This window comes from Papio anubis, chromosome 1, assembly GCF_008728515.1.
Source record: "Papio anubis isolate 15944 chromosome 1, Panubis1.0, whole genome shotgun sequence".
Lineage (NCBI taxonomy): Eukaryota > Metazoa > Chordata > Mammalia > Primates > Cercopithecidae > Papio > Papio anubis.
The window spans coordinates 109,905,531-109,931,205 of NC_044976.1; the positions used below are offsets into that span (position 1 = coordinate 109,905,531).

The 25,675-nt window shown below is 40.2% G+C and overlaps 1 protein-coding gene across 2 annotated transcripts in view; it reads right to left on the reverse strand.

Annotated features, from left to right (window-relative positions):
- LOC101001693 (adenosine receptor A3) overlaps positions 1–17,949 on the reverse strand; it is a 79,722-nt gene extending 61,773 nt beyond the window's left edge. For both annotated transcript variants that reach the window (XM_031652000.1, XM_009215300.3), the window contains exon 1: positions 17,800–17,949. In XM_031652000.1, the coding sequence (XP_031507860.1) occupies positions 17,800–17,903 (104 nt within the window). In that variant the 5' untranslated portion in view covers positions 17,904–17,949. The remainder of the gene's footprint in view (positions 1–17,799) is intronic.
- Between the last annotated feature and the right edge of the window lie 7,726 nt (positions 17,950–25,675).

Consider the following 25,675-nt stretch of genomic DNA (forward strand, 5'->3'; position numbering starts at 1 on the left):
TTTTTGTTTTTTCTTGTCTTTTTCCTTTTTTTCCCCCTTTTAAGACATGGTTGGGCTGGGCACAGTGGCTCATGCCTGTAATCCCAGCACTTTGGGAGGCTGAGGTGGGTGGATCACCTGAGGTCAGGGGTTCAAGACCAGCCTGACCAATACGGTGAAACTCTGTCTCTACTAAAAAATACAAAAATTAACCCGGTGTGGTGGCTTGCACCTGTAGTCCCAGCTACTAGGGAGGCTGAGACAGGAGAATCGCTTGAACCCGGGAGGCAGAGGTTGCAGTGACCTGATATCATGCCACTGCACTCCAGCCTGGGCAACAGAGTGAGACTCTGTCTCAAAAAAAAAAAAAAAAAAAAAGAGAGAGAGAGAGACAGGGTGTCTCTCTCTCTGTCACCCAGGCTGGAATGCATTGGACAAATCATAGTTCACTGAAGTCTCAAACTCCTGGACTCAGGAGATCCTTCCACCGCAGCCCCCCATGAATCTAGAGCTACAGGTGCACACCACCATGCTTAGCTAATTTTTTTTTATGTTTTTATTTTTTTGTAGAGACAGGGTCTTGCTATGTTGCACACACTGGTCTTAAACTCCTAGCCTCAAGTAATCCTCCTGTCCCAGCCTACCAAAGTGCTGGAATTACAGGCATGAGCCACCACAGCCAGCCTTGTTTTGGGTTTTTCTTTGTTGGAAGTTTTTTGATTTCTGATTCAATTTGTTTACTTTTTATACATCTATCCAGATTTTCTACTCTTTCTTGAGTGAGTTTTAGTAGCTTGTGTGTTTTTAGAAACTTGTCCATTTTCTCTAGATTATAACATTTGTTGTTATGCAATTGTTCATAGTATTGTCTTATAATTCTTTTTATTTCTTTAAGGTTGGTAGTAAGGTGCCTTCTCTCATTCCTGATTTTTGTAATTTCAGTTTTCTCCCTATTTTTCTGGTCAGCATAGATAAAGGATTGCCTACTTTGTTGACCTTTTAAAAGAACCAACTTCTGGTTTCATTGATTTACTTTAATATTTTTCTAATCTCTTTTTCATTTACTTTTAGTCTAATCTTTATTATTTTCTTCCCTTTTCTTGCTTTGGGTTCAGTTTGCCCTTCTTTTTCTAGTTTCTAAAAGTGGAAGATTATGCTGTTAATTTGAGATCTTTCTTCTTTTTTAATGAAGGTGTTTACAACTAACTGTAAATTTCCCTTCAAGCATTCTTCCAACATTCCCTGTATCCCGTACATTTTTCTATGTTATGTTTTCATTTGTATTCACTCAAGTATTTTCTAATGTCTCTTATAATTTTCTTCTTTGACCCATTGGTTGTTTAAGAGTGTATTGTTTTATTTCCATATATTTAGGAACTTTCCTGATTTACATCTGTTATTGACTTCCAACATTTTTAAAGATGGGGGTCTCATTACGTTGCCCAGCAGGCCTTGAACTCCTAGGCTCAAGCAATCTTCACACCTCAGCTTCCTGAGTAGCTGGGATTACAGGCAGATGCCACTGCACCCAGCCAAATTTCATCTTAACGTGGTCAGAGAACATATTTTATATAATTTCAACATTTTAAAATTTGTTCAGACTTGCTTTGTGGCCTATCTTATAGTTTAACCTGGAGAATGTCCCATATGCATTTGAGGAGAACGCTATTTTGCTCTTGTTTCGTGGAGTGCTTTTTAGATGTCTGTTAGGTCTAGTGGGTTTATAGTGTTGTCAATAGGCCACTGTGCCTGGCCTATTCTTTATTTCTACTTGTGGATTTGAGTTACTCTAGTTACTCTTACTTTAGCATAAAGAACTCTCTTTAGCATTTCTTGTAGAGCAAGTTTGCTAGCAATAAACTCAGTTTTTATTTATCTGAGAAGACTTCCTTGATGATCTTCCATTTGTTCTATACATTATTGAAAGTGTGGTCTTCAAATATTACTGTAGAAATGTCTATTTCTCCCTTCAATTCTGCCAGTTTTTTGCTTCATGTATTTGGGTATCTATTGTTAGATGTATACATGTGTATCATTATTATATCTTCATAGTGGATTGACTCTTTTATCATTATAAAATGTCCTTCTTTGTCTCTCATGACAATTTTTGTCTTAAAGTTGATACATTTGTCTGGTTTTAGGATAGCCACTTCAACTCTCTTTTTGCTACTGTTTGCAGGAAATACTTATCTTTTCCCATTCTTTTACTTTCAACCTGTTTGTACCTTTAAATCTAAAGGGAGACTTTTACAAACAGCATATAGTTGGATCATGTTTTTTTTAAATTCATTCTTCTAACCTCTGCCTTTGAGAGTTAATTCATTAACATTTAATGTAATTACTGAAAAGAAAGGGATTACTTGTGCCATTTTGCTATGTATTATGTATATGTCTTACATCTTTTTTGCACCTCAGTTCCTCCATTACTCCTTTCTTCTGTGTTAAATAGACACTTTTCTAGGGTGTCACTTTAATTCCTTTATCATTTCTTTTACTACACACTTTTGAGTTATTTTCTTGGCGATTTCCCTGGGAATTATAATTAACATCTTAATTTATAACAATGTAATTCGGATTAATACCAACTTACTTTTAATATTATACACAATTTTGCTCCTATATAGTTCAGTTTCTTGCTTTATGCTATTACTGTCACAAATTATTTCTTTTTTTGTTTTGTTTTGTTTTTTTTTTGGAGACGAGTCTCGCTCAGTCGCCCAGGCTGGAGTGCAGTGGCGTCATCTCAGCTCACTGCAAGCCCCGCCTCCTGGGTTCACGCCATTCTCCTGCCTCAGCCTCCCAATTAGCTGAGACTACAGGCGCCCGCCGCCACGCCCGGCTAATTTTTTGCATTTTCAGTAGAGACGGGGTTTCACCGTGTTAGCCACGATGGTCTCGATCTCCTGACCTCGTGATCCACCCTCCTTGGCCTCCCAAAGTGCTGGGATTACAGGCGTGACAAATTACTTCTTAATACATTGTTTTTCCATCAACATAAATTTATAATTATTGCTTTATGTAGCTGTCTTTTAAATCAGATTTTTAAAAAGGGAGTTACAAACAAAAATACGTTAATAACATCTTTTATATTTATCTATGTAGTCATCATTACCAGTGGCAGTGGTTTTTCGGTTTTGTTTTGTTTTGTGGTTTTTGTTTTGTTTTGTTGAGATGGAGTCTTACTCTGTTGCCCAGGCTGAAGTGCAGTCATGCGATCTCGGCTCACTGCCGTCTCCACCTCCTGGGTTCAAGTGATTCTCCTGCCTCGACCTACCAAGTAGCTTGGATTACAGGTGCATGCCACCACGCCTGGTTAATTTTTGTATTTTTAGTAGAGACAGCATTTCACCATGTTGGCCAGGCTAGTCTTGAACTCCTGACCTCAAGTGATCCACCCACCTCGGCCTCCCAAAGTGCTGGGATTACAAGTGTGAGCCACTGTGCCCGGCCTATTCTTTATTTCTACTTGTGGATTTGAGTTACTCTAGTTACTCTTACTTTAGCATTTCTAGTTACTCTAAAGAACTCTCTTTAGCATTTCTTGTAGAGCAAGTTTGCTAGCAATAAACTCAGTTTTTATTTATCTGAGAATGTCTCAATTTCTTCATTTCTGAAGGATATTTTTGCCAAATATAGAATTTTAGTATGTTTTGCCACTGCCTTCTGGCCTCTATGGTTTCTGATGAGAAGTCAGCTATTAATTTTATTAAAAATCCCTGTACATGATGTATTGTTTCTCGTTGCTTTCCATGTTGAGCTTTTGAGAGTTTGATTATGATGTGCCTGGTTGTGGATCTGCTTGAATTTGTCCTACTTGGAGTGTGTTGTGCTCCTCGGAGTGGTAGATTAATATTTTTTATCAAATTTGGGGAATTTTTGGACATTATTTTTTAAAATATTCTTTCTGCCCCTTTCTCTCTCTCTCTCTCCTTTCTTCTGGAACTCTCATTATGCATATCTCACTTTGCTTAATGATGTCCCACGGATTTCTTAGGCCTTGTTCATTTTCCTCTTTTCTTTCCGTTCCTCAAATAGGATAATCTCAGTGATTTATCTTCAAGTAGCTGATTCTTTCTTCTGCATCCTCAGTTCTGTTATTGAGCCCCCTCTATTGAATTTTTAATTTAAATATTATACTTTTCAACTTTAGAATTTTTATGTGACTTCTTTTCTTAATTTCTACCTCATTATTGATATTCCCTATTTGGTGAGGCATCATTTTCATGCTTTTATTTAGTTCTTTAAATATGGTTTCCTTTAAGTCTTTGGACACATTTTAAATAGCTGACTTAAAATATTTGTTTGGTAAGTCAATGCCTGAGCTTCCTCAAAAACACTTTCTATTGATTATTTCTAGTGAATGGGCCACAATTTCTTGTTTCTGTGCAATATGGTTAGGCTTTGTGTCCCCACCCAAATCTCATCTTGAATTGTAATCCCCAGGTGTTTAGGAAGGGATGTGACTGGATTATTGGGGCAGTTTCCTCTATGCTGTTCTAGTGATAGTGAGTGAATTCTCATGAGATCTGATGGTTTTATAAATGGTAGTTTTTCCTGTGCTGACACACAGGCTCTCTCTTTCTTTCTCTCTCTCTCTCTCTCTCTCTCACCTGCTGCCATGTAAGATGAGCCTGCTTCCCCTTGTGCCATGATTATAAGTTTCCTGAGGCCTCCCCAGCCATGTGGAACTGTGGGTCAATTAAACCTCTTTCCTTTATAAATTACCCAGTCTTGGGTAGTGTATTTATAGCACTGCAAAAATGGACTAATACACTGTGCATGTCTCCTAATTTTTTTTTTTTTTTTTTTTTTTTGAGACGGAGTCTCGCGCTGTTGCCCAGGCTGGAGTGCAGTGGCCGGATCTCAGCTCACTGCAAGCTCCGCCTCCCGGGTTTACGCCATTCTCCTGCCTCAGCCTCCCGAGTAACTGGGACTACAGGCGCCCGCCAACTCACCCGGCTAGTTTTTTGTATTTTTTTAGTAGAGACGGGGTTTCACCGTGTTAGCCAGGATGGTCTCGATCTCCTGACCTCGTGATCCACCCGCCTCGGCCTCCCAAAGTACTGGGATTACAGGCTTGAGCCACCGCGCCTGGCCTATGTCTCCTAATTTTTAATGGACGACTGGACATTTTGAATAATTTGGCAAGTCTAGAAATCGAGGTCTAATCCATCCATAGGGTTTGTTGCTGCTGCTTGCTGTAGCAAGTTTGTTTAGTGACTTTTCTGAACTAATTATATAAAGTCTGTATTCTTCATCATGTGCAGCCACTGCAGTCTCTGTTCTGTTAATTTAGTGGTCAGTTAATGATTGGACAAAGATTTCCTTAAACACCTGGAGCAAAAAAAATCTCCCAGTCTTTACAGAGGGATTCTGCATCTTTGTTGTGGCATGCCGTCAGCACTCAGCCGAGCAGTTTACAACTTGGCCTTGGCCTTCACTTACTGTTTGCTCAGGTAAACCAGAGGGGATAAATTGGGACTTTCTCTGGTCTTTCTTGAGCATGTGAACAGTTCTCAGCACACACATGGCCTTCTAAATTCCCAGAAATGTAAGAGCTTTTCAAAGTCCTTATTTGCCAAAGCATCTCATTTAGGCTTTTCTCCCAAGATATTTGGTTAATCTATTGTTTGCCCCAACTATTATCCATTGTCTCAGTAGCAAAGGCTAAAACATTTACCTGTGTTTTCAACAAATGACTCCAGATAGTGACTTAGGGCTGGGCAAGCTCTGAAACAAGATAAAATGTGACTTTTGAGCCCATCTCTTAGGGAGTCACCAGACAATCAACCAAGGACAAATATTTCCAAATGACGACATTCATTCTCCTTCTTCTGGTACTGGTGCTAGAATGCAAGCTGTTATCTTCAAGTGGCTATCTGCCACTGAGCTGGGGAGCTAGAGATAGAATGAGGGCAAGTTATAATGTCACAAATCTGTCTCTCCTATGAAGGACTCAGCTATTTTTCCTGAATACATGTTCCCTGAGTTGCTCCAAGTATTTGGTTAATTTCCAGGGTTCTGAAAAAGTATATTCTGATCATTTTTGGGAAATTTTTAGTTGCTTTTATGGTGGAGTTCATTTTTGGAGTACCTTACTCTACCATCTTCACAGAGACCACAACTCACCATTTTTTTATCCACTCTATCCAGAAAATCACCAAAGCCAGCCAGTTATTCCTTTAAAAGTCACCTTTATCTGTTTTTCTTAATCACTACCACCACCAGGCAGGCCTTGAGAGGCAATTTATTATACTATTTAAAACCACCAGTTCTGGAATCATACGTTGGTGTTTGAATACCACCTCTACCACTTCCTATATGTATGACCTGGAGCAAGTCAATTAAAACTTTTTATGCCTCAGTTTTACCGTCTGTAAAATGAGATAATAAAAGTATTGCTATGAAGATTAAATAAATTAACACTCGTCAAGTGATTAGTACTAGTGATCACTCAAAAATTGTTAGGCACTAAATGCATCTAGCAAACATTTATTAAAGCTAAATTTATTTAGATTATATACTCATCTCTAGGACTATTACAATGAGCGAGACTAACAACAGGTAAGATCTCTACTTTTGTGGAGCTTACATGAAATATCCCGAACACTTCATGTTCAGATTGCTATTTCTCAGATGACTTCTGTTGGGAAACAATTTCTCATGAATTTCTCATGTTTCTTCCCATCTTGTAAGCAGAGACACAGAGGGCCTTATTTTTGGACTGTCTTCCTCTAGAGCAGTGAACAGGTTTGTTTATTGTGTAGTAAAATAAAAATGTCTTTCTCCAAGGTAAAGGCCAGGCAGGTATGCATACATTCCATTATAGAAGATTTGCGTTTCCAGGCTTAGGATCCCTCCGCTCTGGCAAAAACTCATGACATATACAGCATTCATTCTGCATCACCTCTGTGGAATTCGAGGAGCACAGGGAATGGATATGAAACTGACATTCATGCTGCCACTATGCTATGAGTAATAGAGTCCTTTGTCTCTGACTCAGGAGTCTCAGGTCTTCCACCATCATCCATGCAACAGGATACCTTTTCAGCGTACATGCAGAGTAAAATCTCAGGTGTTTCAGTTTTTGACAACTTCTATCCAGTATGCTGTTACAAAGGCATCTTCCTTAAACCTAAATTCTACTGATTACATCTAAATTTCTTTATCTGGCTTTCAGGCTCCTTCCTACCTACTCAGCTGAATATCTATTTCTTCTTGAAAAAGACTTTCTGCTTCATAGACCAGTATTTTCACACATATACTGTGATATTCCTTTCTACCTCTGACATTAGGCTCAAATTCCACTCCACCCCCTTTTGTTGCAATTCCTTTCCTTTCCCCTTTTATCCTATTTAGTCAACTCAAATCCATCTCTTAACACTTATATCAAGTCCAAAACTGTCAAGAAACTTCCTCATTGATCACTCTTTCTGCAAACATCTGTAGAACTTAAGAACCTATACAAAGAGTTTGAATATATATTGTGTTATTTTCTAGTGGTTCCATGTGGGTATGCATTGCTTCCCCATTCTGATTGTAAGCAAGAAGGAGTGCAGGCACAAAGCAGAAATGGAATGTGACTGATTGGAATGGTTACGTGCATATGCACTAAAACCAGAATTCCCAGATTTAGATCCCCACCACTTATTAGCTATATGGCCTCGGGCTTATTATTTAACTTCCCTATGCCTCAGTTTCTCCATCTTTAAAATGGAAATAATTATAATGATAATACCTATCTCATAGACTTCTTGTGAAAATTGAATTAACACACATAAAAACATAGATCAAGTTAGAAACATCTCAGAGTTTAGAACTGTAAGAACCTGTGGAGGTATATAGTATTACAGAGGAATCTGAAAAACCTTTCTTAAAAACCTCTCAAAACTACCAGATAAAAGAATTAAAAACATCTTTCTTTTGACAAGAAAATATAGGAAATATTCAAAGGTCAAAGGTGGCACGGCACAAATCTAAAGAGGAGGGTGAATGCTAAAGCTGGTAGCTGTTCTAGAACATTTCCTGGTCCACAGTAATCCAGAGCATTTGTTTCGGTGGCCACTTGGCTACAGAACAATAAGTCTCAGGTCTACACAAATTCAAAAGTAAGATTAGAAACCCAAACATTTATCCAGGATTGCAAAGGATCATATGCTCAGTGAATAATTAAAAGAGACACACATATACCCCTCAAAGGAATATGGTGAAAAAATAATGGCACGTGGTACAAGGTCGAAAAGTCTTCTCTTGAGAATTTTTAACAACATGTGAGACTTCAAATAAGATTACAGCCTGAATTCACATTTCTTTCATGTTTCTTCAAAGTGATCCGGGTTAGTAGACCCCACCAAGCCCCTGGCAAAAGCAAATACAAATTCTCTCCACTCAGGAATCTAAGAATTTAAAAAAGTTCCAAAGAATGTTAGCTCACAATTTACAAAAATCACAAAATACACAAGGAAACAAAATTCCCTGAGTAAGAGACAGCAGAAACACCATGTAAGGAAAAAATGAACTACTGAGACTTTTTTTTTTTTTTTTTTTTGAGACGGAGTCTCCCTCTGTCACCCACACTGGAGTGCAGTGGCGCGATCTCCACTCACTGCAAGCTCCACCTCCCCGGTTCCCGCCATTTTCCTGCCTCAGCCTGCTGAGTCGCTGGGACTACAGGCGCCCGCCACCACGCCCGCCTAATTTTTTGTGTATTTTTTAGTAGAGACGGCGTTTCACTGTGTTAGTCAGGATGGTCTCAATCTCTTGACCTCGTGATCCGCCCGCCTCGGCTTCCCAAAGTGCTGGGATTACCGGCATGAGCCACCGCACCCGGCCCCGAGTGTTTAAATGTAGTTATTAATGCTACAGAATACTTTTTAAGTATGTATAACACATTTAAAAGTAAGATAATTAATTGAAAATAGGAGAAAAGAAAAAGAGGCTATCAAAAATGATCAGACAGGCAGGGCACAGCGACTCACACCTGTAATTCCAACACTTTGGGAGGCCGAGGCAGGAGGATCAGTTGAGGCCAGGAGTTTGAGACCAGCCTGGCCAACATGACCAGACCCTGTCTCTACTAAAAATACAAAAACTAGCTGAGCAGGGTGGTGCATTCCTGTAGTCTCAGCTATTCAGGAGACAGAGGCACAAGAATTGCTTGAACCCAGGAGGCTGAGGTTGCAGTGAGCCAAGATTGTGCGTGAGACTTTGTTAAAAAAAAAATTACCAGACATATTTGAAAAATAACTAAATAGATCCAGAATAAAAATTAATGTAATAATTAAATTAAAAACTCTGTAGATGGGCTAAATAGTAGACTCACCCAGAAGAATTAGTAAATTGAAGAATAGCTGAAGAAATTTTATAGAATTCAGCTTAGAGAAATAATGAAATGGAAACTACAAAAGATTAAGAAACACGGAGAATGAAGTGAGAGTTATGTATGTATCTATTCAGCTTCCCAAAAGAGTGATTAAAAAGGTAATATTCAAAGAGATTATTGTCTTTTCAACAAATGGTGTTGGGAAAACTGGATAATAACAAAAAAATAAAGTCGGATGCTTACCTTATACCATATACAAAAAATAACTCAAAAGGGGTCAAAGACCTAAACATAAGAATTAAAACTATAAACCTCTTCGAAGAAAACATAAGAGGAAAAGCTTCATGGCATTGGATTTGGCAAGGATTTCTTGGGTATGACATCAGAAGCAAAGGCAACAAAAGAAAAAAAATCAATAAATTGAACTACATCAAAATTTAAAACATTTGTGCATCAAAGGACACTATTGATAGATTGAAAAGGAAACCCACAGAATGGGAGAAAATATTTGTAAATCATGTATGTGATAAGGAATTAATACATAAAATGCACAAGAAACTCCTGCAACTCAACAATGACAGCAACAAAATACCCTTGATTTTTAAAAGGGGCAAATTACTTCAGTAAACATTTCTCCAAAGAGATATACAAATGGTCAATAAGTACGTGAAAAGATATTCAACATCAGTAATTATTAGGGAAATGCAAATAAAACCCACAATGAGATACCACTTTACACACATAAGTATGGCTATTACCAAAAAAACACACACACAGATAAAAAGTATTGGTGAGGATATAGAGAAATTGAAATTATTGTGCACTGCTGATGTCAATGTAAAATGGTACAAGTGCTCTGTAAAATAGTATGGCAGTTTCTTAAAAAATTAAAAATAAAATTATGATATGACTCTCCAGAAGAACTGAAAGTGGGGACTTGAGCAGATAATTGTACACCCATATTTATAGCAGCATTACTCACAGTTGCCATAGGGTGGAGGCAACCCAAGTGCGTATAGATGGATGAATGGATACACAAAATGTAGCGTTTACATACAATAAAATATTATCCAGCCTTAAAAAGAAAGGAAATTCCAACACAAGCTGCAACATGGATGAAACTTGAGGACATTATGCTAAGTGAAATAAGTCAGTCACAACAAGATGAATATTGTATGATTCCATTTATATGAGGTACCAGTTGAATTGGGACCGAAAGTATAATGAGTTGCCAGGGGCTTGAGGGAGGGAGTTAGTGTTTAATGGGTATAAAGCTTCAGTTTGGGAAGCTTTTTGAAAAGTTCTGAGGATGAATGGTAGTAATGATTGCACAACAATGTGAATGTGCTTAGTGTCACTGAACTGTACACTTAGAAATAGTTAAAATGGTACATTTTACATTGTGTGTACATTGTGTGTGTGTGTGTGTGTATATATACACACACATATATATATATAAAACCACAGTTTTTTCAAAACTTGGGGAAAAATAATAGTTGAGAATTTTCCAGAACTGATAAAAGATGCAAATATTCAACTTAAGGAATCACAATGAATCCCTCATAAAAGAAATACGTATCTAGACACTTTGTAAAATGTCTTTGTAAAACCACAGATCTATAAAGAGAAATGTTAAGACTAGTTAGAAAGGTACTACCTGCAGAGGGATGATATTTACACTGACAACTGATTTTTCAACACTGCAGTGGAAGGCAGATGGAAAAACATCATTTCTTCAAAAGACTGAAATTAAAAATAAGTTTACCTAAAAATGTATATATTTTTAAAATCTTACAGAAGGCCAGGGGCAGTGGCTCATGCCTGTAATCCCAGAACTTTGGGAGGCCGAGATGGGCGGATCACAAGGTCAGGAGATCAAGACCATCCTGGCTGACATGGTGAAACCCCGTCTCTACCAAAAATACGAAAACAATTAGCCGGGCATGGTGGCACGTGCCTGTAGTCCCAGTTACTCGGGAGGCTGAAGCAGAAGGATCGCTGGAACCTGGGAAGAGGAGGTTGTGGTGAGCCGAGATCACACCACTGCACTCCAGCCTGGGCGATAGAGTGAGACTTCGTCTTTAAAAAAAAAAAAAAAAACTTACAAAAATAAGGAGGAAAATAAAAAAAATTTTGGATAATTAAAAATTGGAATTTTACTAATAGACCCAAATGAACTTCTAATGAATACATTCTGAGAAGTAGAATGATATTAGAAAAAAGGTTTGAGATGCTAGAAAGGATACTAAACAAATAGCCTGACAAATATATAGACATAGACAGAAATCTAAAAACAATTGATTATATAAAACAAAAAGTAAAATAGCTAATTTATGGGAGAAGAAGTAAAACAAAAAGAAATGTGAACAGTGACAGCATAAAAATTGGGGGAGATTAATCTGAGTAACAGCACTCTAAGCTTCCTTGAATTGTTAGAAGATGGGAGAAATGTATCAAATAGCTTTAGCCTGTATTAAGAAAATTATGCATGTTAAGATTTCTAGGGTAACTATTATAAGAATAGAACATCTATTACAGGGGGAAAGTTGAATAAAGGCATAAAATCTGAATGCAAAAGAAAGAGAGAAAGGAGTGGGAATAAACAAACAGCAAAAGCAGAAGAAATAGAAAGTGCACATTTAGATAATAGAAGTTAATCTAAATATAACAGCAATTACAATAAACAGACCAAACTCTTTGGGTTAAAAAAGTCAATATGGAATTTTTTTTTCTTTTTATTTTGAGACAGGGTCTCACTCCGTTGCCCAGGCTGGAGTGCAGTGGCACAATCTTGGCTCACAGCAGCCTCCACGTCCCAGGCTCAAGTGATCCTCTCACCTCAGTTCCCTGAGTAGCTAGGACTACAGGCACATGCCACCACTCCCAGCTAATTTTTCTTTTCTCTTTTTTTTTTTTTTTTTTTTTTAAGACAGGGTTTGGCCGCATTGCCCAGGCTGATCTTGAACTCCTCCTGCCTCAGCCTCCCAAAGTGCTGGGACTACAGGCATGAGCCAAAGCACCTGGTGGGAAATAATTTTTAAAAAGGACTTTTTAAAATCCACATTTGCTATTTACAAGGCGAACACTCAGAACATAGAGACAAAGAAAGGTAGAAACTTAAAGAATGGCAATGTAGTAACTGAAAGAAAGCTTTGTAGTTATATTACATGACTATCAGACAGAAATATTGCTAAAATAAATAGGTTACTACATAACCATCAATGTTTTTATTTCTCAAGAAGATATAAACTTCTAAACTTTTATGTACCTAATGAAATTTAAACTATATAAAGTAAAAAATGACAGAATTATTAAAAAATTGACACATATACCACCATTGTGACAGATTCTAGCATACCTCTTTCAGTAACTGATAGAATCGCTGCTTAAAACATCTACAGGGGATTATTTAAAGAACACCATAAGTTTGATGCAACCGATTATATATAAAACATAGTAACAAGTGAAAAGTATACTTTTACAAAAATCAAGCATATATGAGGTCATAAATTATATTCTAGCATATTAAAAATAATCAGTTTCACAGAGACCAAGTTCTCTGAACATAATGCAATTAAATTACAATATACATCCAGTTTTAAAAGATAATTTTTAAAAAACATATATTTAAACTTTAGAATTTGAAAATATTTAGAACTAAGTGATAAATAATAATAATGAAAATACATATCAAAACTCGTGGGATACAACTAAACTAGTATTTAGAAGGAAATGCACAGTCTTAATTGCCTATATTAGCAAGAAAAAAACACAAAAATTAATGAGATAATCAACTAACATAAGAAATTAGGAATAAAGCAATTAAAACAGACTCAAAGAATTAGAAGGAAGGAAGCAATTTATTCACACATTAAACTAATGTTTACTGAACACCTACTATTAGGCATTTACGATTCAGCAGTGACTTAAACAAAATCATTTTCCTTATGAAACTTAGTGCCTCCAAAACCAAATATGGAAGTCCTGGTCATCAAGAGATTGGAGTTGCAGTCCAATTTTTCCAGTACCCAGCTGTGTGTCTTTCGGTAAATCATTTTTTCTCACTTTGCCTCCTTTTTCTTATCTGGAAAGGAGACCATAATTTCTATCCTATCTATAATGATATAATCAAATGGTATCCAGTGACACAAACTATATTTTGGAAAAGTATAAGCATTATACAAATATAAAATTATTATTACTAATATTTAAAACATCCATGTTCCTTTTGCTATTACTGCCTTCCTAGTCTTGGGGAAATAAAATGACAGCTTAATTTAAAACTTTCCTTCCTTTAATTGGCTAAAAGTCATAACATGAGTCTAGCTATGAGGTGGCTTCAAATCTTAATGCTGGGAGAGACTGAGTGTTGGGTCACCTGTTACTGTGAAATCAACGATGCAGCATGAATTACTAAGTCTACTCTCATGTATGCCTTGTATTTCTGCAACTCTGAACAGTGGAATTTTCACAGTAGAATTTAGCACTTATCAGTTTTCCTGTCCCACACTTCAAGATCAAAGGTTCTTGACACATCAAACACTGAGTTAAAAATTGCTGCTCAGAGTAGGCAATTTTTTTCATTCAACATTCTTTTACAAAGCATTGCTTATGTGTTAGTTAATAGATTGAGCATTGGAAACTCAGAGATTACAATTCAGTTGGTGACGCTGACAAAATTGTCTAGCATTCTCTTAGCATACTTATCCAAACACATGAGATCACAAGGGAAGACTCCCCCACCTACACACAAGCCCAACCTCGTCTTACCATCTTCAGAGCTGAACTAACAGAGTGAGGTCAATTGTTCTCAGCCTTTTGACTAAAATCAAGAATGGAGAGTGAGGGCAGAGGTAGATGGTCCTGGTCTCATTTCTTGTTTCTGTATTCCTAAGGCCTAAGGCAGGGGCTGATGTTCACTAAGTTCTTAACAAATATTTGTTGGGTAAATGAAGAGACTGTGTGGAACAGATTGAAAGAAGACCTTGGTAGCAGGCACACAATATCCAATAAATACTTTTTAAATATTTTATTTATTAATTAGAGACAGGGTCTTCTGTCACCAAGGCTGGAGTGCCATGGCACTATCATAACTCACTGCAGCTTCAAACTCCTGAGCTCAAGCACTCTTCCCGCCTCAGCCTCCCGTGTAACTGGGACTATAAGCATGCCTCACCACTTCCGGCTAATTTCTTTTCTATTTTTTGGAGAGACAGGGACCCACTTTGTTGCTAGAGCTGGTTTTGAACGCCTGGTTTCATGTAATACTCCAGCGGCAGCCTCCAAAAGTGCTGGGATTACAGGCACGCACCACAGCACCTGGCTGGGTAAATACTTCCTTTTTTTTTTTTTAGACAGCGTCTCGCCCTGTCACCTAGGCTGGAGTGCAGTGGCGCGATCTCGGCTCACTGTAAGCTCCGCCTTCGGGGTTCACGCCATTCTCCTGCCTGGTAAATACCTCTTGATTGTCTTAGAGACCAAGAAAAATGTATTCCATCAACTTCCCTCCGTCCTCCCAAGCCCTTGCCAGGACTTTCCCTCCTGCCTCAGGATCTGTAGCCCAATTAGCTCTTCCTCCTGTAACAACCGCACCAGATCTCTGGCTGGTCCAGAAGTCAGGTGAAAGAGTGCTGTCATCCTCTGAAAGCCCATTCTGTACTAGGCTGAATTTTGCCTGGTGTCCAGTGAACAAGGTTGACTTGAAAGAGGACTATACCCTGAAGAAGAAAATAATAGGACTTTCCATCTTCAAAGCTCCTACCTACACAATTTTGTTTGTTTGTTTGTTTGTTTGTTTGTTTGTTTTTGAGACAGGGTCTCCCTCTGTCACCCAGGCTGGAGTGCAGTGGCATGATCATGGCTTACTGCTTCCTCAACCTCCCAGGCTTAAGTGATCCTCCCACCTCAGCCTTCCAAGTGGCTGGGAGTACAAGTGCACACCACCACGCCTGGCTAATTTTTGTATTTTTTGTAGAGACGGGGTTTTGCCATGTTTCCCAGGCTGGTCTCAAACTCCTGGGCTCAATTGATCCACTTGCCTCAGCCTCTCAGTGCTGGGATTACAGGCGTAAGCCACCTTGCCCAGCACCAATTGTTAATTTTAGATGGAGGATCTGGTGACCAGCTGGCAGCTATTATTAATATGTGACAGAGAAGCAGATTGTGTGTGTGCTGGGGGAAGGAGGGTGGAAGGGAGGAGGAAATACAAACTGAGATACAGAGGTCATAGACTCCACATCAAGGCCACATGGTCAGGTCAAACACAGAGCAGAAGGTCACAGAGTTTTATTCAATCATAGGCCATTACTCTTCTCTCCTACTGCTCACTACTATAGAATTTTTTGTAATTTTTCCTTCTCATTTGTGGAAGTGTCTCTTAATGGAGTCTTTCTCTCATATGTGTGTGTATTTGCGTGTATGTGTGTATACGTATAATTCAAAGAGGGTCCTGCGTTGGGTCCATTCTGTCAGAAGTCTGTCTGAATTTAATCCCCTTCCTCCATTCCCATGGCTATAGTCCTAATTCAGGGCCAATCATTTTTGGCCTGGACTTTTTCAACACTCCTCCCGTCCCCTTCTTGCCCCTGGCCTCTCCCTACTGCATTTACCCTCCCTACTGACACCACATCATCCCTAGTTTAAATTTCTGCTTAGGATAGAATTCAAACCCTCCACACTCTGAACCCAAATTAACTTTTCAATCTTTTTTCTCAACTGCCACAGTCACCCCACCCTGTGATTCAATAACATCATATGTGTCTCCAGGTCTTCGCTTGTGCCATATCTTTTCTATGAGATGGTCTTTTCTTGTGGGCAACATGGACAAATCTTAGCTATTCTTCAGACCTGCCATTTCCTCTGTGAAATTTGTTCTAACCCCACCACATCTTCCCCTATCTTCCGTATCCATATCATTTTGTACATAACCCTTAAAACAGCACTTCAGCATTTCAATACAGTTATGTGTCTGTTTCCTCAACTATAATAGGAGGTCAAGAATTATACCTTGTTTTTGACTCCTAGAACCTGTTGGTAGAGTTCAGTAAGGGTTTCTAAACTGTTGTCTGTGTGGTTAAATTAAACAAATAGCCATAGAAATAAAATGTTAATCATTATTGGTCATGTACACCTGCATTTGTGTCCATCAAATTTTCTGAACAAAAATCAAAATGTGTGGTCTGAAAATGTGACAGATGATTTGAAAGTGGAAAATGTCCTAGAAAATTTGTGTCATATTGCCCCATACTTGTGTCCCATAAACATCCCATCAACATTTCAGGACTAAAATTGCCAGTATTCCCTCCCTCTACCTAAACCCACTGCCATGCTTCAAATGAAATTTATCCATTGTCAATCCAAGAAAATAAATTGCCTCTATATTGCTGTTTACTTCTCTGCCTGGATCAGGAGGCCATACACCTTTCAGTTCCTCTTGATAGGCTGGAAGACTAAAACCAAGATTAGCTTTGAATTGCTCTGCTTTCTTTGGTTTACTTTTAGTTCTCAGTCAATCAAGTATTTTAGAAAAGCCCAATACTAGTAGATGCTTAGCCTTGTGCTGGTAGCTATTGCCAAGAAGATACATTGATTAGTCTTTTACTATGTACCAGGTACTGGATTAAGAACTTTAGATAGATTATCTTTTGTAATTCTCACAATAGCCCCTTATAAATTATTATTATAATGTCAATATTGTGGATGAGAAAACTAAGGCTTAAAGAGAGTAAGCAACGTACTCAAAGTCCTACACAGCTAGTAAGCAAGCAAAGTTAAACCTTAAACCCAATACTGAGGCTGGGCGCAGTGGCATGTGCCTCTAGTGCCAGGTGGCTGAGGCAGGAGGATTGACTTAGCGCAGGAGGGAGGCCACAGTGAGCCGTGATTAGCACCACTATACTATAGCCAGGGCAAAAGAGTGAGATCCTGTCTCAAAAATAAATAAATAAATAAACAAACAAACATAGTACTGAAGTCTGTGCTCTTAACAACAGGCAGCTTACTGTCTGTCTGGGGAGATAACACATTCACATATGAAATAATTGGAAAACAGTATTCCTTGAAATGTCAGGATGTGGCTCCTTAAGTTCTCCAAGGCCAGATTGAGATTTGTTTTTCTGAACCTTGAGGGACATTCAGGAGAAACGAGCCTGAGTTTTATAACAAAATAAAAGTTTACAAGAGCCCTGAGTTATATACAATAAGTTCAATGATCGAAGATGTAGGGTGGGTAGACAAGAGAATTCATGGGAAAATGCCTCCAGACCTAATAACTGGTATTTGTCAAACACTTTCCAGTTCACAGAGCATTTTCACATATACTACGTCACATCATCTTCACAACCCTGTGAAATACAAATCATCTTTATTTTACAAGCTAGGACAAAGCATTGATTAAGTAGCTTGCCCCATATCATGAATATATGTTCCAAAGTGGTCAGCATGCAGACTCAGACCCCAATCTCTGCCTCCCAGCAACTCTATTTTCTGCCGTGACTCACTGTGACTCAGGAGCCGAGCAGCCCAGTGTCCAGTCTGGCTGCTCTTCCCAGGAGCTTTCCCACCTGGCCTCCTGCTCAGTGGGTGCTGCTGGAGTCCCTTCCATTGGTCCAACTGGTGGTCTCTACCAACTGCCACAGAAGCTTCCAACAGCCACATTCCACCCATCCAACCCTTCTGCCATTAGAGAACCAGGAATTCCCTGGTTTTGGGGGCAAAGAATGGGACATACTCATAAAGCCTCAAGCTCCTAAAACTCATGACTATCCTTTTACTCCTGCCTCAAGTTTTACACATAAATCAATGAAAAGCTGGTCATTGTGTGGCTTTCCAAGCCATTTGGATGCTGTGAAACTTGAAATGGGAGAAACATTGAAATTCCTGGAACTCTACTTCTGAGTATCTTATTGCCTTTTCCCATTCCCTAACCTTCCCTGTGATAGTCTTAACATTCCTGCAGTCAATAAATATCAAGCACCTGTTAGGTGCCGGAACTATTCTAAGTTGGGATTGTAGGCCTAGCATGGTGGCTCATGCCTATATCCCTAACTACTTGGGAGGCTGAGGTAGGAGGATCACCTAAGCCCCAGAGATTGAAGATGCAGTCAGCCATGATTGCACCACCACTGCACTCGAGCCTGGGCAACAGAGTGAGACCCCAACTCTTTTTTTTTTTTTTTTTGAGATGGAGTCTCACTTGGTCGCCCAGGCTGGAGTGCAGTGCCGTGATCTCAGCTCACTGCAATTTCCACCTCCCAGGTTCACGCCATTCTCCTGCCTCAGCCTCCTGAGTAGCTGGGACCACAGGCGCCTGCCACCACGCCTGGCTAATTTTTTGTATTTTTAGTAGAGACGGGGTTTCACCGTGTCAGCCAGGATAGTCTCAGTCTCCTGACCTCGTGATCCACCCGCCTCGGCCTCCCAAAGTGCTGGGATTATAGGCATGAGCCACCACGCTCAGACTGTGAGACCCCAACTGTTAAAAAAAAAAAAAAAAAAAAAACTTACTTGGGTGAATGCATCACTGATCACCCCAGAAAAAGCACCTCATGCTTGCTATCATGAAACTTGCATTACAGTTGGGACAGACTAACTAAATAAATAGCATGCCAAATGGTGATGGACATTATAATAAAAAATAAACTTAGGAAATTAACTGGTGGAATGGGGTCTATGTTGGAAAGAAGTTGTTCAGGGAAGGCAGATTTAATAAGACACCTAAATGCAATACAGGAAGAAGCAAAGCCAATTGGCCCTCAAGGGAAGGGTTTTCCAGGCACAAAGAACACAGTGCAAAGGCCCTAAGCTTCCCTCATACTTAGGTTATTCACAGAATGGGAAGGAGGCCAGAGCGGCTGGAGCAGAATGAACAAAGGGGAGTGTGGTAGAAGATGAGGTCAGAGTGAGCAAGTGAGGGACCTGATTTTGTAATGCCTCATAGGCCCATAGAAGATTGTTGTTTTTCAGGCATTCAAGCTCATTCAAACAAACCAAGCAATTATTTTAGGCCAGAATTGTTGGGTGCTGACGATACAGAGATGAATAAGACAAAGGCATTACTGTCAAGAAGCTGAGTCTGATGAAGAACAGAGACAAGTAAGCAGACAGCTATATCACAGTGTAACTGGTACTGCGAGAGGGTTAAGCCCTGATTACTGTAGTAACATATGGAAGGCACCTACTGCAGATGGGAGGTCAGAGAAACTGAAGTCTAAACCTGTGCCATTCGGAAGGAGACCACTGGCCCAATGGGGTTATTAAAGATGTTAAATGTGACTAGTATGACTGGGGAACCAAATGTTTAATGTTAATTAATTTAAATATAAAACTGAAACAGTGTGAAATATTTTTCCCTTAAATTCAACCTTACAGTTTTGGTAGGACTACTTCTACTTTTGTCATTGCGTCCCATAAGATTTCATGATTGTTTTGTAGTGCTCATGTACTTTCTACTTTTACTTTTAAAAAATGTTGCTACTACAAAATCTACAATTAAATAAATACGTGTCTCACATAATATTTCTACTGGACAGCACTAACCTAAACTCAAAGTGGAAGAGACAAGCCAGGGATGTAGAAGAAACCTCAAGGCAGAGGGGCTACATGTGCCAATGTCCAGATCGCAGACAGAGCATGGCACCTTCGAGGACACATGGCACAAATAACTCAGAATGATGAGTCCTGAAGTGTCAGCAAGCAGGTAGGTGGAGATGAGGCAGAAAAAGTAAACAGAAGCTGGGTCTGAAGGTCTCGTGTGTAATTCAAGGGAATTTGAGCTTTATCGTGAGTATAACAGGGAGCTACCGAGGGAAGACACCCGGCCAGCTGGGATTGTTGCAAAGGTCATTCTGACTATCATGTGGAGCATACAATGAAGTGGGGCAAGCATGGAAGGAGGAAGACCAGTTAGTGCTGCTTGCAAAAATGAGGCAAGAGTCGAGGGCAGTGATAGTGGAGGAGAAGAGAGAAGTGGGCTAATGTGAGACATTATGAGAGGTCAGGTTGGCTAGACTTGTCATTGGATAGGTATGAAAAATGAGGGTAACAGGATGGCTTAGAGATCAGTCCCTAACACTGTAGGCTCTGAAAAGCAAATGACTACTGCCCTCCAAAGCCAGGTGTCCAAGCAAATGACTGAGCTCCTAAAGGGATGCAGGGTGTGAGGGCTGACTTCAGTGGCCATACTTCCCTCAGACCGTAAACAATATGAATCAAGAAACATCTCCTGGAATTCCACCTGGGCATCTTGTTTGTCTTTGATTAGTATAATTTTTAGAAGTCAATGTATTCCATGCTGCCAGGTACACTGCTCCAGCATTTGCATTTCCTTTGATCAGAGGATGGTTAAGTGGCAAGATTACATCTCTCAAAAATAATCTCAGGAAAGGAGAAATGTATTTCAGGTGCTTCCTTCTCCTCAGATGGCAAACAGAGAACATATATTCAATAGAGTCACACCCATCTCAGCAACCCAGGGGCATGCCCAGGTTTTGTGGAGCCTAAAATTTATATAGCTGTTGGTTGAGTTTTTTTTTTTTTTAATGGACCGGGGAGGAGGAAGGGTCTCTTTAAGGAAAATAATACCCAATTATGAATTTAAAATCACTAGGTAGGTTCTCATGCAAATGAGGGGACCTGACCCTTAAGCTTCACTAGCATATCGATTGTTTGAGAAGGCCATTTTTTAAAATCCATTAAACATGTATCAGCTGATGGGTTATGGGCACTGAGCAGTACATAGAGATATAAACGTGAATGAGAACAGACATAGGCCCTGCCCTCAAGAAATCTACCATTTAAAGAAGGAGATACATAAATAGGTCATTGTAGAACTACATTATAAATGCAGGTATAAGAGCTCTATCCACAGAGTGTAGTGGGTGCAGAGAGGAGGGGCACTCAACTCACCTGAGGTGAAAGGTGCTTGGGTATCTTCCTGAGGGATGTGCCACCAGCGGGATGTGTAAGATACGTGAATTACTTAAACACTAGGTAGAAAACAGGTTTTGGATAATATTTTGTGCCCTATGAAGCTGGAAACTTTGTCAGCTAAAAGTAGAAAGGCCTTAAATGGCAAACCCAGTTCTTGCTAAAATTCTCATCACTGCCAAGATTAACTCCGTACTACTAGCTGGAGATTCTCCCCAGGATAAAATGACAATCCTATTGTGGACTGAATTATGTCCCCCCAAAATTCATCTATTGAAGCCCTAGCCCCAAATGTAACTGTATTTGGAGCTATGGTCTTTCAGCAGGTAACTGAGGTTAAATGAAGTCATCAAGGTAGGACCCTGAGCTGATAGGATAGGTGTCCTTATAAGAAGAGGAAGAGACACCAGAGACATATATGTGTCTCTCTGTCACTCTTACACTTTCTCTATCTTCCCCATCACCACCCCCCAACCTTCTGCAGGGCACAGAGGAAAGGCCTTGCCAGAACACATTGAGAAAGTGACTCTCTGTAAGCCAGGAAGAGAGTCCTCACCAGAAACCAAATTTTCTGTCACCTTGATCTTGGACATCTAGCCTCCAGAACTATGAAAAAATTAATTTCTGTTGTTTAAGCCCCCCTGTCTGTGGTACCTTGTTATGGCAGCCTGAGCAGACTAATAAAGATCTTTAGAAAAATATGGTCCATTTATCCCTATGCCTGGCCCCTGAGCAGAATATCCAGGAACAGTGGGCTATTACTGTGCCTCCTTGTCCACATTTCCAGGGGAAATCCAAGAATGATGTTTAGTGTCCTCTTACCACCTTGGGCTTTATTCCTTCCTTCTCACACTTTCATACCTCTAGGCCACTCTTAGAGTCATGCCCCAAGGGTCATAGTCACTGTGTTAGTCTGTTCTTGCATTGCTATAAAGGAATACCTGAGGCTGGGTAATTTATAAAGAAAAGAGGCTTAATTGGCTCATGGTTCTGCAGGCTGTACAGGAAGCATGACTCTGGCATCTACTCAGCTTCTAGTGAGGCCTCAGGGAGCTTTTGTTCATGGTGCAAGGCAAAGCAGGAGCAGTCACATGGCCAGTGAGGAACCCCAAGTGGTGGGGAGGAGGGCAGGCTCTTTTAAACACCCAGATCTCAAGTGAACTAACTGAGCGAGAATTCACTCATCACCAAGGGGATGGTGCTAAACCATTCATGAGGGATCCACCCCCATGACTCAATCACTTCCCACCAGGCCCCACCTCCAACACTGGGATTCACATTTTTCAACATGAGATTTGGAGGAAATGAACATCCAAACCATATCAGTCACAGCTAGCTAATGATTCTTTGCTCATTCATTAGGGAGGTAGCCTAATAATGCTGAAAGAGTTCTGGTAATACATTTGACCCCTAAACAACACAGGTTCAAACTTTACAGGTCCACTCACATATGGATTTTTTCAATAAAAGTTACACTGAGTATGCCCGCCTCTCCTGCCTCCCTTCCACTTCCTCCATCTCTTCCGCTCCTGCCACTCCTGAGACAGTAGGACCAACCTCTCCTCTTCCACCTTCTTCTCCTCAGCCTACTCAACGTGAAGATGATGAGGATAAAGATCTTTGTGATGATTCACTTCCACTTAATTAATAGTAAATACAATTTCTCTTCCTTATGATTTTTAATAACTTTTCTTTTCTCTAGCTTACTATATTATAAAAATACAATATATAATACATATAATATACAAAATTTTATTCTGCATATTATCGACTGTTTATGTTGACTGTGTAAGGCTTCTTAACTGTAGGCTGTTAGTAGTTAAGTTTTGGGAAAGTCAAAAGTTACACTCAGAGGCCGGGCACGGTGGCTCACGCCTGTAATCCCAGCACTTTGGGAGGTCGAGGTGGGCGGATCACGAGGTCAAGAGTTTGAGACCAGGCTGAGCAACATAGTGAAACCCTGTCTCTACTAAAAATACAAAAATTAGCCAGGAATGGTGGCGCGCACCTGTAGTCCCAGCTACTCAGGAGGCTGAGGCAGGGGAATTTTGAGCCCAGGAGGTGGAGGTTGCAGTGAGCCGAGATCGCACCATTGCACTCCAGAGTGAGACTCCATCTCCAAAAAAAAAAAAGTTACCCTTGGATTTCCGACTTTGCCAGGGGTCAGCACCTCTAACCTAACCCCTTCATTATTCAGGGGTCAACTGTACTTGGAAATAGCCCAGCTCAGCTGCTGTACTGGGTGCAAGGTCCCAGGCAAGTCAAGTTCTGTCTCTGTACTGGAAAATTAAGGAATGAGCTAGGTTATTTTTAGGCTGTCTTCTACCTGAATGAGTCTAGGGTTCTAAACTGTTATCTTTCTGGGGTTCACTTTTAAGAGCCTCCAAAGACTTCATGAATGTCTCCAAGGCCCACATCAAGGAATCATTATCTAAGATGGGGAGGTACCTTTGGCCAGGAGTTCTTCCCAGAAGTCTTCAAATCGTGTTTGGTGTACAGGTAGCTGCACTACCTGCTCAGAAGTATTAGAATCTCCCACTTTTTAGCACTTTGGGATTCACAAAATGTTTGGGGTCTCAAAGGTCTCAATGGAAGGTTCTGATTAACAGGAAATATTACAAAGTCTTTTCCCACTGAGAAGAGGAGTCTCTGTAGTATTCCTTCCATGTGGACAGGGAAAAACTAAAAGCAAAGTATAAAATGTCAGGGAGGAAACTGCTTGAGTGCTATCTCCTGACTGTGTAGAGAGGGGAACCTTCTTAATGTCCCAGGGGACAGGCAAAGTTGTGCCAACCTAACTTGCATTTTGGCATGGGATCTCAAATGCCCTGTGAGCAAACAGCCAGCATCCTGCTCTCACTGCCACGCCAGTGTGGTGATTGGTGAGTGTGGCAGATCCTCCTGGAAACAGGCTTCAAAACCAAGCCTCAGAGGCCACGTAAGAGGCAAGGAGCCATTTCACAGTCCTATTGTCTGTGTGCCTGAGAATCACAGAGTGAAAATACGCTAAAGTTGAAAGGGACTTCAGGGTCAAACCAAGGTTGAAGGTTGGGCACCTATCAAAATGGCTTTGAATTGTACATTTTTTCATGTGCATTTGAACCCGCAGCTGATTGTAAACTCTGTAAGTAACCATCTATTATTTTCGTGTCTCCTCCTTTGTACTTAGTATGTTCATTGTATTTTCTGATGCCAAATGTGGGGGAGCACGCAGTGGGGAGATTCCACACTGATTCTTCAATTCTCCAACACCAACTTGGTGTCCGTCTTAGTCCATTTTGTGCTGCTATAAAAGAATACCTGAGACTGGGTAATTTACAAAGAGGTTTATTTAGCTCATGGTTCTGCAGGCTAAGAATTCAAGGATGTGGTCCTGGCTTCTGGTGGGGGTTTTTGCGCTGTGTCATAACATGACAGAGAAGGTCAAAGGTGAAGCAAACGTGTATGAAGAGAGAAAAGCCTGAGGGGCATCTGGCTTTATAACAAATCACTCCCGCAGGAACTAACCCAGTCTGGCCAGAGCAAGAAGTCACTCACTACCACAAGAGCAGCACTAAGCCATTCATGAGGGAGCCACCCCCTTGACTCAAACAACTCCCACCAAGCCCCACTTCCCAATTCAGCCACATGGGGACCAAATTTCAACATGAGTTTTGGTGAAGACAAACAAACCATAGCAATGTCCAGCAATTCAATTCAATTCTAACTACTGGAGCCAGCACAGACCTCACAGGGTAAGGGCTCAGTCTCACAAGACTACCCCCACTTCAGGTGCCCAGGCTACCTGCACTTCTGCCTGACTACAAATTCAAGGGTTGCCATGACTCCCCCTCAGGTTTAATCATTGGCTAGAATGACTCACAGAATTCAGGGAAGAACTTTGCTTACATTTACTGGCTTATTTTAAAAGATACAACTTAGGAATAGCCAAATGGAAGAGATGTCTGGGGCACGGTATGGGGCAGGGCACGCAGAGTTTCCACGCTCTGTCCAGGTGCACCTTGTCCCAGCCCATCCCTGTGTTCACCAACCCAGAAGCTTCCTGGGTCCCATTGTTCAAGACTTTTTACAATCAATTTCAAGAGCCCTGCTTCCCACCCTTTCTGGAGTTCAGGGGATGGGACTGAAAGTTCAGTCTTTCTGGTGACCAGCCTCCATCCTGGAGATACCTAGGCACTCCAACCTGAGTCACCTCATTAGCATAAATCCAGATGTGGTTAAAGGGGTTCCTTATGAATGACAAAAGGCACTCCTGTCAGTCGGGAAGTTCCAAGGGTTTTAGGAACTTCTTGACTTGAACAAGAGACTAAAACCAAATGTATTTTTTATTGCACCACAATTGCACACAGGTTCTTAATTAAACACGTATCAGTTAATTCACTGACTAGCTTGGAACACAGGAAGCATGATGAGGGGCTAAAAATGGCTAAGAAATCCCTTATCTCTGAA